Source organism: Pholis gunnellus, assembly GCF_910591455.1.
Source record: "Pholis gunnellus genome assembly, chromosome: 14".
Taxonomy (NCBI): domain Eukaryota; kingdom Metazoa; phylum Chordata; class Actinopteri; order Perciformes; family Pholidae; genus Pholis; species Pholis gunnellus.
In genome coordinates this window covers 12,863,120-12,878,597 of record NC_136541.1, presented here as the reverse complement: position 1 = coordinate 12,878,597, position 15,478 = coordinate 12,863,120, and the positions used below count along the sequence as shown (strand labels likewise).

General features: G+C 38.9%; 1 protein-coding gene across 1 annotated transcript; it reads left to right on the top strand.

The window, feature by feature from the left end:
- The first annotated feature begins 4,621 nt into the window (after window positions 1-4,621).
- Window positions 4,622-6,418, top strand: gdf15 (Growth differentiation factor-15). The gene is made up of 2 exons (XM_079173648.1): window positions 4,622-5,006; window positions 5,367-6,418. Exons 1-2 carry the CDS (start codon window positions 4,658-4,660, stop codon window positions 6,164-6,166), a joined length of 1,149 nt encoding a protein of 382 aa, XP_079029774.1. The 5' UTR covers window positions 4,622-4,657; the 3' UTR covers window positions 6,167-6,418.
- The last annotated feature ends 9,060 nt before the right edge of the window (window positions 6,419-15,478 follow it).

Below are 15,478 nucleotides of genomic sequence, written 5' to 3'. Positions count from 1 at the left end.
GGGTGGGTGGTTAGCTAACCTCGACCTAGTAATTAAGTGAGAAGGCGTGTCGACCCCACCCTTTTATTGATATTCAGTTGTCAAACGCAAGTTACAGGTTCTCCTGGGTGGGATTGGCATTTTCAGATCATCAGATACACAAAATGCACAGAACAGTCAGTCTCATGGATCTTCTTTAACAAACCTGACAATGATCAGCAATAATCTGCAACTGTAAAGCTATCCATGCACTACACCCTCCAGAAACTAATGCAACCTACTTGTTACCATATGTTGTGGTGCATGCAGTTAATCTGTATTCCCCCATCATAAACTAACACAGTGTCTGCCATGGTGGAACGACAGAGAGGATGCAGAACAAATGTGCTTTGAAGTCCAGCTGAATAGCAGTGATTGATCTGTCACTCAGTGGTACCATGATGTCTTCCCATATAGAACAATGGTTAGTCTTTTGTTCTGGGATGTCACATGTTATGTGGGCCAGAGGGACGTGAATCCTTCATTGTTCTCTTCTGAAGTTCAATGTTTATCTGAAACTGTTCCAAATGTTGTAAATCAAGCCTCTACAGAGTGTATTTCACCAATCAAACCAGTTAGATACCAGTGGCTTTTCAAGATTTGTTTCAAGTGACCACTTTGTATGAAATGCATTTCTGACCAAATGTATTTTGTGGTATTTGAGTAGAAGATGATGGTAACAATAATGCTTTGATAAGGGTAAATAATTAAGCTTTTTTCACAGTTTCTCTCCCTGCTTCTGGTCTGGGTGTGTTACTTTATTTGGAGTTTTTTAAGTATCAATAAAATCAATTTACATTTTTTAAATGTGTGCTAAATTTAACCGTGTGTTTAAAATGCATTGTGTATTTTTGAATGATTGAAGCTTAATATTTTATAAAATGTATCAGTGAATTCACATTTTTTGTTTGGTTGTTTGTTTGAAATACCTCTTTTTTAACAATGTATTCTTGACCAATAAAGAAAAGTAAAATGTTTTGTCATACATGAAGCAAGCGTGTGTTTTTGTTGTATTAAATCGTCATGCAGAAGACGCTCCATTTGTGGCATTTGTATGATTCATTTTGCTTGTTTCAGATGGATATTATCAAAGTGAGACAAAATTAAAAAAATAAAATGTCCATTTGGTACGTCTATCTAGGTTGCTCTTCATCAGACTGATGGTGGAGTTTGCAGCTATATAGGAAAGACAGAGTTTCTATGTGTCCTTTTGTCGTGCTCCAGCATAGATCATGTTCAAATTGTCCATGCTCTTTCGTGAGACCAGTCAGGAATGAAAGTCAGCCCTCTTTTTACTGCCCTGTTTAACAGTCATGAGTTCCTTTTTACCTTGTATCTCTGATCTTAGCTCACTTATCTGGATTGGAAGGCTGAAAGGTAGAAATAAGAGTTTTCTAACAGTCCAGCCGCTCAGGATGTGGCGACTCTTTTGTTCTGTGAACTGTAAATAAAGAATAAAAGGAAGCAAATATAATAATACAAATAAAGACATACACAAAACCAACTCTGATTAAAAACACCCCGAGGTTACTAGTGTTTATCTTTGATCTTCAATTTATTTTGATTTATGGTCAACAGCCACTGATTCGTAGTTTAGGGTTCAAATCACAGACCTGGTCAGACCTGCTCGAACGAAATAGGAATCAATCAATCAATCAATCAATCAATCAATCACTCATACATCTGGCCTTTAATTGAGTTTCTGCAAAATTTGATTTCCTCTTAAATGCTGCTTGAAGACTTCTTCAATATGTTAGATTCATACTAATAATATGTTTTTCATGCTCCTTCTGACAACAAATAAAGCTGCACTTAGCTTATTGAAGTCTGTACTGCAGCTTTATGGCCGCTAGAGGACGCAATGGAGCTATTGGTCTATTTATGTTCACTCTGTAGAGGACAAGTTATCCTCTCTTCTGCTATGTGCACCCTGGGAATGGTTCAGCCCCTCACCAGTCTGAATGCACTATAATTAAAAGTAAAGGAAGGACAAAATGGAGAAACGAAAATAATGAAAAAACGAAAGAATTAATGAAGTGTATAGTTTAATGCCAGTCAAGCTCGCTTTCTCCATTATTTACCACTAACACATTTATCTACGTTAGCAAAGAGTAAAAATAGAAGCAACAAGCAAGTAATGCCAGTGAACTGTTGCAAGTGATATAAACCTTTTATTGCTTGTGACCCCTTAAAACAAAGTCATGCTAATTGTGAACCCATGTCACAGACTGCGTGTCTGAGTTGTGAGCAGTTCAAGAAAACTGGGTTTTCAGTTCTTAGATTGTTGCATTTATATCATTTTTACAGGCCCGGAGAGGTAAAACTAGAAAAAGCAACCAAATAAAAACATAATTTGACATTTTCTATCACTGTTTTCCATCCTATCATCTGGTTACCTCTTAGTTTCATCTCATAACTCGTTGCAGAGGTTCAAACCCAGGATGCCTTGAGAATAATGCTTTATCTGGCTTTATGTTTGTAACAGCCAGTGTCTCTGTCTGTTACCAGTGTGCATTATGAAATTCCCTTTCATTGCTCCGAAACCTATCTTTCTCATTGTGTCAGAACAAGTTTTTTCCTCTCTATCCCGCCCAAAAGAGGTAATAAGAGAAGGAGAAATAGCCAGAAAAAGAGAGTGAGAGTCATAGGTGACAGTGCCAATTTGCACGAGTCACTTTACACTTTCACACACTTTCAACTTGCAAGGTAGGTTCACCTGCCAAAGCACATGATTGTTTCATCACCTCAGTGACTCACTGCTCACAAATTCACACACACATTCTCTGGTTTCTTCTCCACATGCTCAAATAATATCCTGTCTTTTAATTTAACAATTTGTTCTTGATGTTGCGACAAGTGGCAGACACTCTGTAGCTCTGGTTGCCAACCTTTTTGGCTTGTGGCCTTTTATAACCCCTTTCAACCCCCCATCACCTTTTAAATTATGTCTCTGAGCCCTGAGACAAAGATTCAGTTTCATATAGTCCAAAAGAGGAAGTCTCCAGAATGTCGCATATAAAGAGAGACAAGTCAGTAAAAATAACCATACTTTTGTGCAGCCGATAGTTCTTTTTTTTTTCATTCGTTCCCTTTTTGTTAGTCACCTCACAAACCCTCACAATTATCTTGAAACACATTGTACTGCATGAGCTTTGAATTATGACATTTAATGTGAATTCAAATTTACATTACCATTCACATCGAACATTTTGTGGCTGTGTGGCATTTACGTGTATTGTTTTATTATAAAGTACATATTAGCATCTAATTATATTTTCATTAAACCTATCATGACTTAACAGTTTTCCATATATGGTTACTCTTCTAAGCTCACAATTTGCCAAAAATGTCCATAAATGCACTTTCATGGATATTTTTTCATGAAATGAGATCTTCATCATTCTCGCTGTGGCGGGAATGCCCTCACGAACAAAGAATAGGGTCAATGTCACAGACGTAATTAAGCAGGGCACTGACCCTATTTACTGATAGAAGTGAGGGTTTTTCCATACTGATAACTGCTTGGCGACGCCCATCGGTGCAGACGCCTCTTCAGTCTGTCCCAACAACTGCAACTGAAAGAGCAGGAATGCTGCTCTTTCATCCAACTGTAGAGGACAGATAGCGTCTGAGATCAGATATGTTTTCAGTCTATTTTAATCATCATAAAAAGAGAGCAAATTCACGGGGCGCTCTATTCCATCGTTGACGAGCTCCTCACATCACATACACAATGTGATTACTGTAATAATAGACTGAGATAGTTGATTCGGGACAGTTCCCTCTTTCAACAGACAACTTCTTTGTTTGTTTATCTCTTTTTTAACCTTGAGGCATTTCCTCTGTGGCCTTATTTCAGGTAGGGGAGGTAATACAGAGAATCAACTCTCGCCACCTTTTTCTTTCTTTGTTTATTGTATGTTGTCACAAAAAGCTGATAGAAAAAAAAACAAGGCTTGACTGTTCTTCGAGTGGCTTGCTTTCTTTGGCTGTAAGGTAGTCTATAGCATTTGGAGGCAGGCCCTCAGGTTTCAGTGTCTAGTCAGCGTGTGAACGAGACTCTGAATGCCTCTATGGTCTGACCTCTGACCATATCTGGCAGAGTTTAAAAGGGAACAGAGAGACGCAGCTTTATAGGGATCAATACACTATCACATTATTAAGCCTGGAGGAGGTAATGTAATTGCCCATTTCCGTCCACCTTCGAACTGGTAACTGTAAGACATATGGTCATTTATTTGATTAAGTGACGCATAACTGGCAAATCATGGTGACGTAGCATGCTGAGGTGCACACTGTGTAGTTGTGACGTATCCAAATAACAACCAGAACTCCCTTTATTTTATGTCTCTCCTCTCTCTAATCTGGATAACTAAAGGATGTGCTAAAACGAAGAAAAAAAAACGGAAAAAAAGCTAATGTTGAAATCAATTTGACAGATTTCTTATTTAATAAGTCACATGTTGTTGCCACATAATGACATTTGGCCCTGGCTGAGCCCATCACAGGCTCACCTGACTAGCCAGGGGTGTGGCAACACAGAAGCTCTATAAATAAAAGCATGTCAAGAATTTCATTCATAACATGGACAAGCCCCAGCTGCAGCAGTCTCAAACCAAACCTACCTGTCAGGCTCACCATGCTCAGATCACGCACACTCCACCAACTCCTCTCCTGCATGCTGCTGCTCCTCGTCTCCCTCTCGAGCTCGGGGGAGAGCCGGCCTCACGAGGCCCACAAAGGCACACCTGATGTGGACAGAACGCACAGCGAGAGGGTGCTGCTCCTGGAGGCGGTGAAGACCGGGATCCTCGGCTCGTTGGGTATGGACAGGGAGCCCAGGCCAACCCGAAAGGCCTCTGAGGAAGAGCTGAGGAGGATGTATCAGCTCTACAGGGAAAAAGTGAGAGAGATGAGAGGAAATTCCAGCCAGCTGATGAAGGAAACCTGGCAATCAACCACGTCTACTGTGCTCTTTCCAGCTACAGGTGAGATACATTTTTGTTCGACAGCGGAAGACACTTAGGCCTAATTTAGTTACAACTATTTGGAAAGTTAGAGTGGGAGTAGGAAAGAGCATTGCATGAATAGTTCAAGAATGCTTTTAGAAACCATGAGCGTAGTAGGCACACCTTGTACATTATGTTACACTTTGAGCACACGTTTTTCCACAGTGTCATCAGTAATAAAGCAATCAATGTCAGCATTGGAATTCAAAATAAAAGTGTATGACCCATTTTTCCACTCTCAGTTGTTCCACATCATGATGTTCCCCAAATGTCAAATCATTACAGGATGTTGCCAACTTTGGTTCTAATGAAGCTTTTCTTTATATATTTGTTTTTTAGTGGAGTCAATAAAAGTGGCCCGGAGAGGAGAACACCCACATTCAGGTCAACGCATGCAGTGGTACAGAGCTGTTTTCCACAAAACCCCCAATATCCAGACTGAACTGACACTAACTCGGGCTGAGCTGAAGATTTCCAGGCAGATTTTAGATAAACCCACTTCAGTTCTGCCTGTGACAAGACGAGAGATCAAAGTTAAAGTCAACAGGAGGACACCGATGAACTCTGCTGCATGGACACACATAAACTCTCCAATACGTGCCAATGTGTCAAGCACTCAAGATTTGATGCTGGACATCAGCCCCGAGGTGGAGAGGTGGTTGAAGTCTGATGTTGGCGAGGCACTAGTTGTGGTTGTGGGGATAGCTGTGGGCGTAAAAGAAGCCCTCAAGGCAAACCCAACCCTTTCTCTGGAATTAGGCCTCACACAGCCCAAATCAGCCCTGAAGACGAGGCTGCCTCGCTCTAACAAGGAAGACGTCTGCAATGACCAAGGATGGTGCTGCCGGAAGTCTGTCACTGTGTCCTTCAAAGACATCGGCTGGACGGATTGGGTGGTGGCCCCAACTGAGTACACAATGCATTTCTGCGACGGCATCTGCCCCCACAACTACAAGCCTGCGAGCATGCACACGCAGGTGAAGTCTCGGCTGCATCAGATTAACAAAGGAGGGTCCCCTCGCCCCTGCTGCGTGCCGGCGGCCTACGAGCCAATGGTCCTAATGCACTATGACAGTGGGGGAAAGTTGAAGCTGACTCCTTTCGACGACTTGATTGTCAGTAAATGTCACTGTGCCTGATGAAGTGTGTCTTTTTTAAGTTAAACCTTTGGGCGACAGCAGTCACTAAAAGATGTTACATGCAGATTGTGTTGTCTAAGGAACATTTTTTCACGGCTGCATAATATTTTTTATTTATTTAAAATGTATTTATGGACCTAAACTTATATTTGTGTTGTCTTATTGACGTTGTTTTATGTTACAGCATATTTTAGTACTATTTAATTTGATTGCCATTGTCATTATTTGAAGTACTGCATTGTTTTATGAGGCACGGGGTTTTAATATTGAGTTTGTTGTCTTATACATTTCAATAATGACATGAAAACATAAATAAATGTTCTGATCTATTTACACTAAACTGTTGCACTTGAATATATCAACTTGTACATTTCATAATAAACACACGAGCGTGATACGTTCTCATATTTGGCGTCTATCCAAAGACATACCATCAGCCACTGTATATTACAAAGGTCACGGTGTGACAGAGAAATCAGCCTGTAAAGATATGATAACTTCTATCTCTCATTAATGACCTTGACGTTGTGCTCACTGTGGCCTTGACCAGCTAGTGAAGGAACAAATCATTGGTTTACTTTGAAAGGGAAAATAGGAAAAGCTGCTTGCTGTGTAAACTCCAGACTGCTCAGAATACATATCAATGACGATACTGTAAATGCAATTTTCATTACAGATTATCAAAGCTTCTTGTTGTAATATTTACTTTCAAGTGCTGTTGAGATAAGTTTTTAGAAAAAGAACAAATGATTATGTGCGATATCCTACGATAAGTATGATCACCAAGACAAGAAAAAATAATTCACATTAGAAAAAATAGCTCATAAGTGGAGCTCAAAACGTGCCAAAGTGCAGCTCAAGGTTTTGGCAATAAACAGCGCACCATGGTGATGAAGTGTGTTATTGAGTGAGGGAACTGAAGTGAACGGAAATTAGTGGCAAGCTCGTCTGAAATACTTAATAGTTTAATTATTCCAAGTTGGGTAAAGGCCACTTGAATATGAGCATGTGTTGTTTTACAATTAATAAAGTAGATGCATTAAAGAGTGGGGCGTATTGAGTGACCCTGGACGACTGAATAAATAGGCAGACTAATAAATAGGTGATTAATCAGAGCTGCAGACACAAACGCTAGCTGTAGTTACACTTGTCTTCTGGTAAATTCAGACCTGTGCCCAGAAACTGCTCACTCACTTCTTTGTTTTTGTCCTGTTACTATTTGTTTCGGGGATGACACTCTCAGTTAATACACAGCTGTGGGATGATTTAATGGTCCTCAATCTTAGATTCTGAAAGGTCCTGAGTTGCAGTACCACCCAAAGTATACACGTATAAAAGAAACAGGGACGGTATTTATCAAGGACCTTCTGTGTCTGACAGCAGGAACTCATTAGCCGCTATTTGGCTTTAATCATCACGCAGCCTTACCGGAAAACTACTGAAATTATTCCAGAATGACAGGAAACCAACCTCTCGTTTTGTAACATTTGGACAAAGCTTTATCTCTCCTCCCCCTTAAGATCTTTTCAGGAAAGAGACAGTAACGGTTTTCACATCCTGTCTACGTGTCGGTTCTCAAAAACGGATGTACGCAAAACACACAAAGTGGTGCTGATATCGGATGTTTTACAAGTCATGGTGGTGACCATGTTAAATATGTTTGGACCACATGTTGCAATTGTTTTTGGCACATAGTACATATAATAATGTGGATTTTTGTAGTGTACATATTTGCATTTATATTATTTTATTGAAAGTCATTTTAATGAAAGTGAACAAGTAGATTATTTTTCTCTTTTCTCACATGTTTTTCTAAAACCTAAACACACTGTTCTGTGTGTGGCTAGTTAAAGCCTAAATGAACATGACAGTTGAAATTAAAATGCACTTGGGAAATGTTCTAAATATTGTGTTATTTGTGTGTCATCTTCATAATCTAATAATCATAATAATACAACCCTCACAAATAGTCCATAACTATTCTGTAATTCTAATAAATGTATATCATTTGTGTTGTGGCTGGTTTTAACCATTAGGAACATTTCTAATGAGAGCAAATCAAGTTTCAATGATCAAACTGAATGATTTAATTCCAACAACTTTTGAGGCTGATTAATATTAAGACTGTGCTTGTGGAAGAAGTATATTGGCCACATATTGGTTTCTTCAAAACATAATACTACATCATCTTAAATGTACACACATTCACCTACTTAGACATGCACGCATATTGAGCATTTCATATTCACATATAGCCCTTCATTTTTCAATGCATCAAAAAAGCCATTTGTTTTTTAATAGATTTATTTATTTATATATTTACCTGTTAACTAGGAAAATAACCAAACTTAAATATGAATTGTCTATGCAGCTAAAATGTTTCTCAGGGCAAACGCAAAATTGCGGATGCAAAAAAGGACAGCAGAATACATGCATGACTTTACTACACAAGTGTGAATCGGTAATTCAGGAAGTATCAATAGATCAACCCATATAAAAAAAACTTGGATTGTTGTCAAAATGTGGTAATTTGCAGTACAGTGCATTCAATATAAGTGTGCCAAAAACAGGAGCAATAGAAGATCACAGTAAGCAGAATATACAGAACAGCTTATGCATGTAATTCCATTTCTAACTTTACACTCAAACAATAAGATATAGCGACAACATAATCTGTATAATATCCATATGCTACAGGAACTACAGTATTTTTGGTTTTGTTTACAGGTCAGCTCTATCAAATAGCAGCAGCGCCCTTTTTGCCTTGTAACAATGCACAGTTATAGCGTAAGCAATGAATAGAGATGTGTCCTATAAATCTGGCACAATATACACGTCTTCTTCTTGGGAGTCTGGGAGGATGGAGAGGTTACACTCCAGATCATTGCCGTATATTGCATCATCTGGTGAATCACACTGCAAGTACACATCCTCTTCAGTTTCACTGGGCAACCTGCAGAGAAGCAATTAAGTGTAGCAGATAATGGAAGACTTGTTCTGATGTAAAAACCATTGTGACACAAGGCAAATATTATGTAAACTGTGTGGATTTCCTCTCCCGGTTTCTATTGTTGCTCAGACAAAAAAGATTCCAGCATTGAGTCATCAGCTGGCATGTATGATTAATTGATTCTAAATCATAGGAAACAACAGGGGAAGATATCACATCCAGACGCCAGCCAAAGTGTGTGCATATATTACATCATGATTGTGCAAAATGGGGAAATTCTAACCAACCACAGATGTTTCTTCATCTGTTTCCGTTCTGATCTCTTTGAGGACCGCAGCAGTTTCATTAATGTCATTTCAGCCTCAACATTTCTTCTAAAAAAGCTGTAAACGGATCCTATCTGTTACATTTTTACTTAAAATATGAAAATTATTCAAGCACAGCTTACTTGTTTGAAGCAGGCCTGGTCGTTCGAGTTGTCAGGTTTTCATAAATGCTCTGTTCTGTTGACTGTTCACCGAACGTAGTGATGTACTGATTGGAATCTTCTGGTGGTGTCTCTGTGTAGTCCTGCTTTTTGTGGCTTCTCCTTTGTCCAAACTGCAACATACTCCTCATTTTACTGTGGTATTTGTACACGATCGCACCAGCTACGCTCAGTAGCAGTATAAAGAAGAATGTCAGCCCAACAGCCAGGCCTGTACTGGAGCTGCTGGGGCCCAAACATGTGACGGTGTCATTTCCACAAGTGTTATTGACAATCATGATCTGCAAGTATGAAAGTTAAGGAATAAAACTGAGTGGGTGCATGGCATTGCTCAAACTATTATATATAGTAATTTGAAAGAATAGACATTTCTTGAAAATCTAAAAAGTCTTATTACAGGAAAATAGAAAAACTAATTTAAATAATTCAATTCAATTCAATCAAAAATGATTAACTTCACAATACACTCCAGGAAATGCTGTAAAAAACATGTATTTTAAAGCCAAGTCAAACATTCTTCTGTCCAAGTGTACAGAAATAAAATCAGTGAACGTACCATGCAAGGCTTCAACGTTGTGCGTCAAGGTCTGGGTCGAGAGTGGTGAAGTCATGTAGTTTGCCTTTAACAACTTACACTTGCAACAGTGGAGTTCCCTTTTTGTTAAATCGTGGAAATGGACAATGAAAGCGCTAAAACCAGAAGATTTCCTGTAAAAGCTCTTTCTGAAAATAGACAGCTGCTGACAGGAGCTGAATTATTATATTAAATCTGATGACTCAATAGATGTGTTTCCCGTCTGACTTTTAATATGGTTAAAAGCTCTTCTTCCTTTAAGTTAAAGTGATGAATGTCATTTTTTATTTTATTTTATGTTATTATTATTCATATTATTTATTTTTTATTGTTATTATTTTTCTATTTTATTTCATTCATTCTGCGGTTTTGTTTATTATTTTCACGGGTATTTGTCTTTTCTTTTTTTTTTTTGCAGTCTGACACACATGGATTGATTAACCGATTGATTATAGAAGAGCTTTTTATTTGTTTTAAGTGACACTTCACCAGAGTAGGAGGAGGAGGAGTAATTCAAATAAATAAATACATATTTGCAGCTAAATCAGTTTATTTTGTGTTCATACAGCTGTAGTAAACCAGCTCGACACAGTGAACACCCCTCGATGAATTGGTGTGAAGGCACCTTAACTTCTGTCGTTCATTTTGAAAACGACGATAATCGCTCAGACAGTAACTCAGCTGTAGCCGGTTGGTTGCACCGCCGTTGCCTAGCAAAGGTTGCTTGGGAGTTGTTTGTCTTCAGCTGGGCTCATGTGTGACTTCATGGCTTTCATCCTTTAGTAGGACACATTATGTCGTCTTCTCACCTTTAAACAGACTTAGAGAGAAGCCTCAGAGCTCAAGACCATCGGCCATAATAAATCAACAACAATCGCTGTGAACACATCACAAACAGCACAGACAGAGGAGACGGAGGAGGTCATTCTGCCACAGTTCAAGGCCTTTTTCAATAGGCTGACAGAGGAACAGTGAAAGCAGGCATATGGTTTTCACCTTCAATCCAACAAAGAGCTGTAGTCCTGCATCACATCCAGGTCTCCTCCTGTCCTCCGCCCTTCATCATAGAGAGACAGAGACCAGTGGAGCAGGACGTTACAGATGTGGAGCAGGACTCGAGCTCTCAGAGCCACCTCAGTGGTCCACACACAGCTGGAAGGCGAGGGTTCGATTCCACGGACCTGAGCCTCTCTCACTTTGTGTGTTGACTACTGTGGTGGCAGGATCGGGTTTTCTCCGGGTGCTCCGGTTCCCCCAGTTTAATTAACATCTAAAAAATAATTCAATAACATCAAAAAAATAAAAAGATTTAATGGCATGTGCTCATCTCACTTATCGGTTTTCTTTAAGAGCTGAAATTATTATAAGATATATTATATGATGATTCATCTGTATAAAGTACAATAAAAAGTACCAAACAAGTTCAAAGAACTGTTGTTGTTTTTATATTCAAACCACTTTCATCAGCAATAAATATAAAGTCATGACCCAAAATAACCACAAAAAAAGTCTAGAAAAACAATCAAATTAAATCAAACATTCATGATCAATATCAGAGTTTCATGAACCGGTTCATCTCTGTACATTGCACATATTCTCCATGATGTGAACTTCATCCCTGATCAATTGTTTTGCAACGAGGCATTATCTTAATAAATATGTGCTAGTTGGCAGAACACAAATCTGAACTTTGGACATCTGTGTATGATGTTGGTGTGTTTGGACGAATAAATACTAAAATGAGAAAAAGTTACTGAGGACCCTTTCTTCTCTCTATATTTATGAATCATTTGCCACTTGTTTTAGATAAAGCCAATGTTTGTTAACGATACAACTGTGTATATATCGTAAACTGTAATGTTGCTGATTTAAATAATATATGAAGAATTAACTAAAATTGATAAATCAATTATGTCTCTCAGGTCAGTGACGCTAAACTATTGGGGGTCACGCTTGATGAGCAACTGTAGCTGCAAAAAATGGGAAGAGGGATATCTATTCCGTGTCTCTGTCCAATTTGCACCTTGCAGGTAATACAGGCCATGGTTGTCTTATCTTCATTACTGATCAGTAATCTGGTGAAGTGCTGCCAAAAAAGATTGGGCAAAGATTCAATAGAGCAGCATGATTAGCACTTTGCTGCTCAGTAAGAGCAAGGATACATAAAATCCACACTGATCTCACGCGGCTGAAGGTTGAAGATATTGACTTTGTTGAGAAATGTCATTGTTTTGATACAACCACACAAAAGACTTTAAAAAGCCAGTAAAGAGGTTCTTGAAGACAGCACCGAAAAATAGATCAGTAAAATAGGCTTCCTTTGATTTTTAGCTTTTGCAATATGGATGTTTGGATAAATTGACATTATTGTTGGTGTTTTGTTTTACCGTCAATATGATGTCATTTTATTATTTCACGCAATGTTAAATGCAAATGTCTATTATCCCAATCAACAAACACACAGGGATCAAAACAAGCTTAAGTTCACCCAATGTTAAAGTAAGGTTATGTCTCATCTGTCGATCAAGCTGCAGTAATAAACGATATGTGAAACCATCATGTAGCTGTTAAAAGGGAATATTCAGGGTGCTACCAAGCTCCTCACACACAGACTTAAACAGAACTAAGCATGCTGGCTGTACTTTACCTCCCCCTGCTGTTACTTTCACTGGCCACATGCACAATACTCCAAGTCATATTGTTAGATTTCTTTTGGAATATTATTCCCATCATATATGTTCCGTGGAAATTTGAAGAAAAGGGGATAAACTAATGGTTAACTTTGAACCATAACTGTCTGGTTGCTTTCTCACTGCTGGTTATTAACAACAGTCACACATGTGAGGGCTCAGGTGGCGCGAGAGAGTTTTGATCTTGTTGAAGCAGTATCTCACACCACTTAACGGTATTAAAGTAGCCTGACATGTAGGTATCCTATGGCAGGTCCATCTGTCACTTTAGCTCTTCACTAATCCTTCATATCATGCCAAGTCCAGAAGAGATATCCCTCCTCTTCCTCTTTTGCTTTTGCTGAGGTTTTCCTCATGTATTTATTTTTTTACTGTTAATGTTTTTTATGTGTATTATTATATTTTGTGTTTTCTCTTAACCTAATCCTGTATACTGTATAAACAAACTTGACTTGACTGGATTTTTGGGTGTTACGATGCCTATTTCTAGTTTGTATTTACCCAGAAGATGATTCATATTTGGCTCTTGTTATTACTGGACTCAAAACAACATTATGATTTGGGAGAGAGAACAAAGTCAGTTATTGTTGGTGACACAAAAATGCTGCTATGTTTAGGAGAAAAGCTTCTGGGTTTTCTGAACTAAGAAAAAAGATGCGTCATTAAAATGAAATCGGAAACATTATGGGCTCATAGTGAAGAGTATAATCCAAATGACGAAGGCCTCACCAATGAACTTTCTTCACTCCGTACCACAAACAGCCACCATTGTTCCAACAACGTTCTGTACACCGGCAAATATATTTTGGAAAACTAAAGTGGCTGAAAATTGTGGTTAAGTGGTGCAAAAAGAAAATAAAGAACCAAGAGGGGACACTTTCAGACATACAGGTTTAACTGAGAAAGTGAAGTGAAAGTTTCACTTCACTAACTGAAGCCTATGAGATGTTGCCGCTGTAATGTTAGCGCAGGATGTTTGCATATAAGATCAACATTAACAATATCTGGCGGAGGACATGCTGCATAAAGTGGGTTTCCTCACTTTTACAGGGCATTACAAACAGGCTCAACTTCAAGGCTCCCCCCTCCCCCGAAGGCTTATTCAGCAGTAATACAATGTGGACACACTGCCTTCCCTCCACCTGCCCTGCAGTCGCTTCCTTTTCTATGTTACCATGGTTACCTTACAACCATTATTACACCCTCCTGGGCGGCAGGGGAAACAGCTCCACTGGGCCTCCGGTGCCTGTGAGGACAACGCAAAATAAACAACCATTGCAGGCCTGGCGTTTGGACTCTCGGAAAAACAAATGCTTGAGATGTTGAATGTGTCTTATGAATTTTCATTTGCATGTGTTGTTTTTACTGAACTGGATATATTATCATATATCAACCATATATTATCATATATAGAGCCCATTGACCTCTTTCTGTCATTCATATAGCTGTTTTCATGGCCGACAAGCTGCTGCTGCTGCTGAAAATGAAAATGAAAATGGAAATGAAATTCTCACTGCAGAGAGAAAACAAAAACGGACACAAAGGTCTTTTTCTCCCAATTGATGTATCATATAATTCATGGGGCAAATGCGTAACAAATATGTGACAGAAATACCTATTCCTCAGTCATCTAAGAGCTCATTTGTCTCTAACAGACGGTTCATTCACCTTTGGAATGTATTCATCTGGAAAGCAGTGGGAGACACTGTTGTGACCGTTTTGATCTTCGGCCAGCAGTGGTGCACATACTGCCACTTTGTGGCCTGAGATATAATGTCATAAACATTTAGGCCAACCCTGACAAGGAAGGTAAATTCTTCTCCTGAAATAGAAAGGCAAGTAAGCTGAATTTAGGTTATTACTGAAACACATCCCCAAGTTCCTCACAACCCCCGTTTAGGTGTGAAAAAGTTTGCCAGGATCCACCATCTGGTGACACTAATAATCATGTTAGACTTGTCACACTGGGTGAGAACATCACCTCAGTGCCTACAAATACATTCTATTGAAATGATACTTCCAATAATAATCAAAATATAAAAACTGATAATAATAATAACAACAAATCTGTGTTAAAAGGTGAAATTTGCGGTTGTTCCGCAGTCCAGATGTGCAGAGCGCCTCCACAACACCCCCGCGTTGCGACGTGAGCACGCAAAGCCGAGGCAGCTGCGTCAAGTCGGCCAGAGACAACCGTGCAGATACAAGAAACAAGACGAGTTTGCCTTCAAAATAAAAGAATGCCATGTCGCAAAAAAAGCTAATTGTTCAGTTTTATTCAAGCGAAAAATGCTATCTTGACTAAATAACAACACAGCCAACAGTCAATTGATCAGGTGCAATCTTGATATGTCTAGATATTTCAATATTTGATCAAGACCTGCATTTGCTGTTCACAGCTTCACTATTGAGTGTTGTGAAGGGGTGAAGGTTGCTAATGAATGAGCAAGCTAAACATATATTTGTCTCATAAAAGAAGGACAGGTCTACTGGTGAGAGTGCCTTCTGTTTTTATGGAAATAAACTGGCAAAACACTGGCTATGACAAGCTATCTCTTAAAAGGAAATGAACTATTTTTTAAAATCTGGATTTAAATTTTGAGCAATGTTA

Excerpts from the sequence above, each read along its gene's own strand:
- gdf15 (XM_079173648.1), top strand. The coding sequence starts at position 4,658 with ATGCTCAGATCACGCACACTCCACCAACTCCTCTCCTGCATGCTGCTG. Across the intron at positions 5,007-5,366 it reads TGTGCTCTTTCCAGCTACAG|TGGAGTCAATAAAAGTGGCC; the intron begins GTGAGATACATT and ends TTTGTTTTTTAG.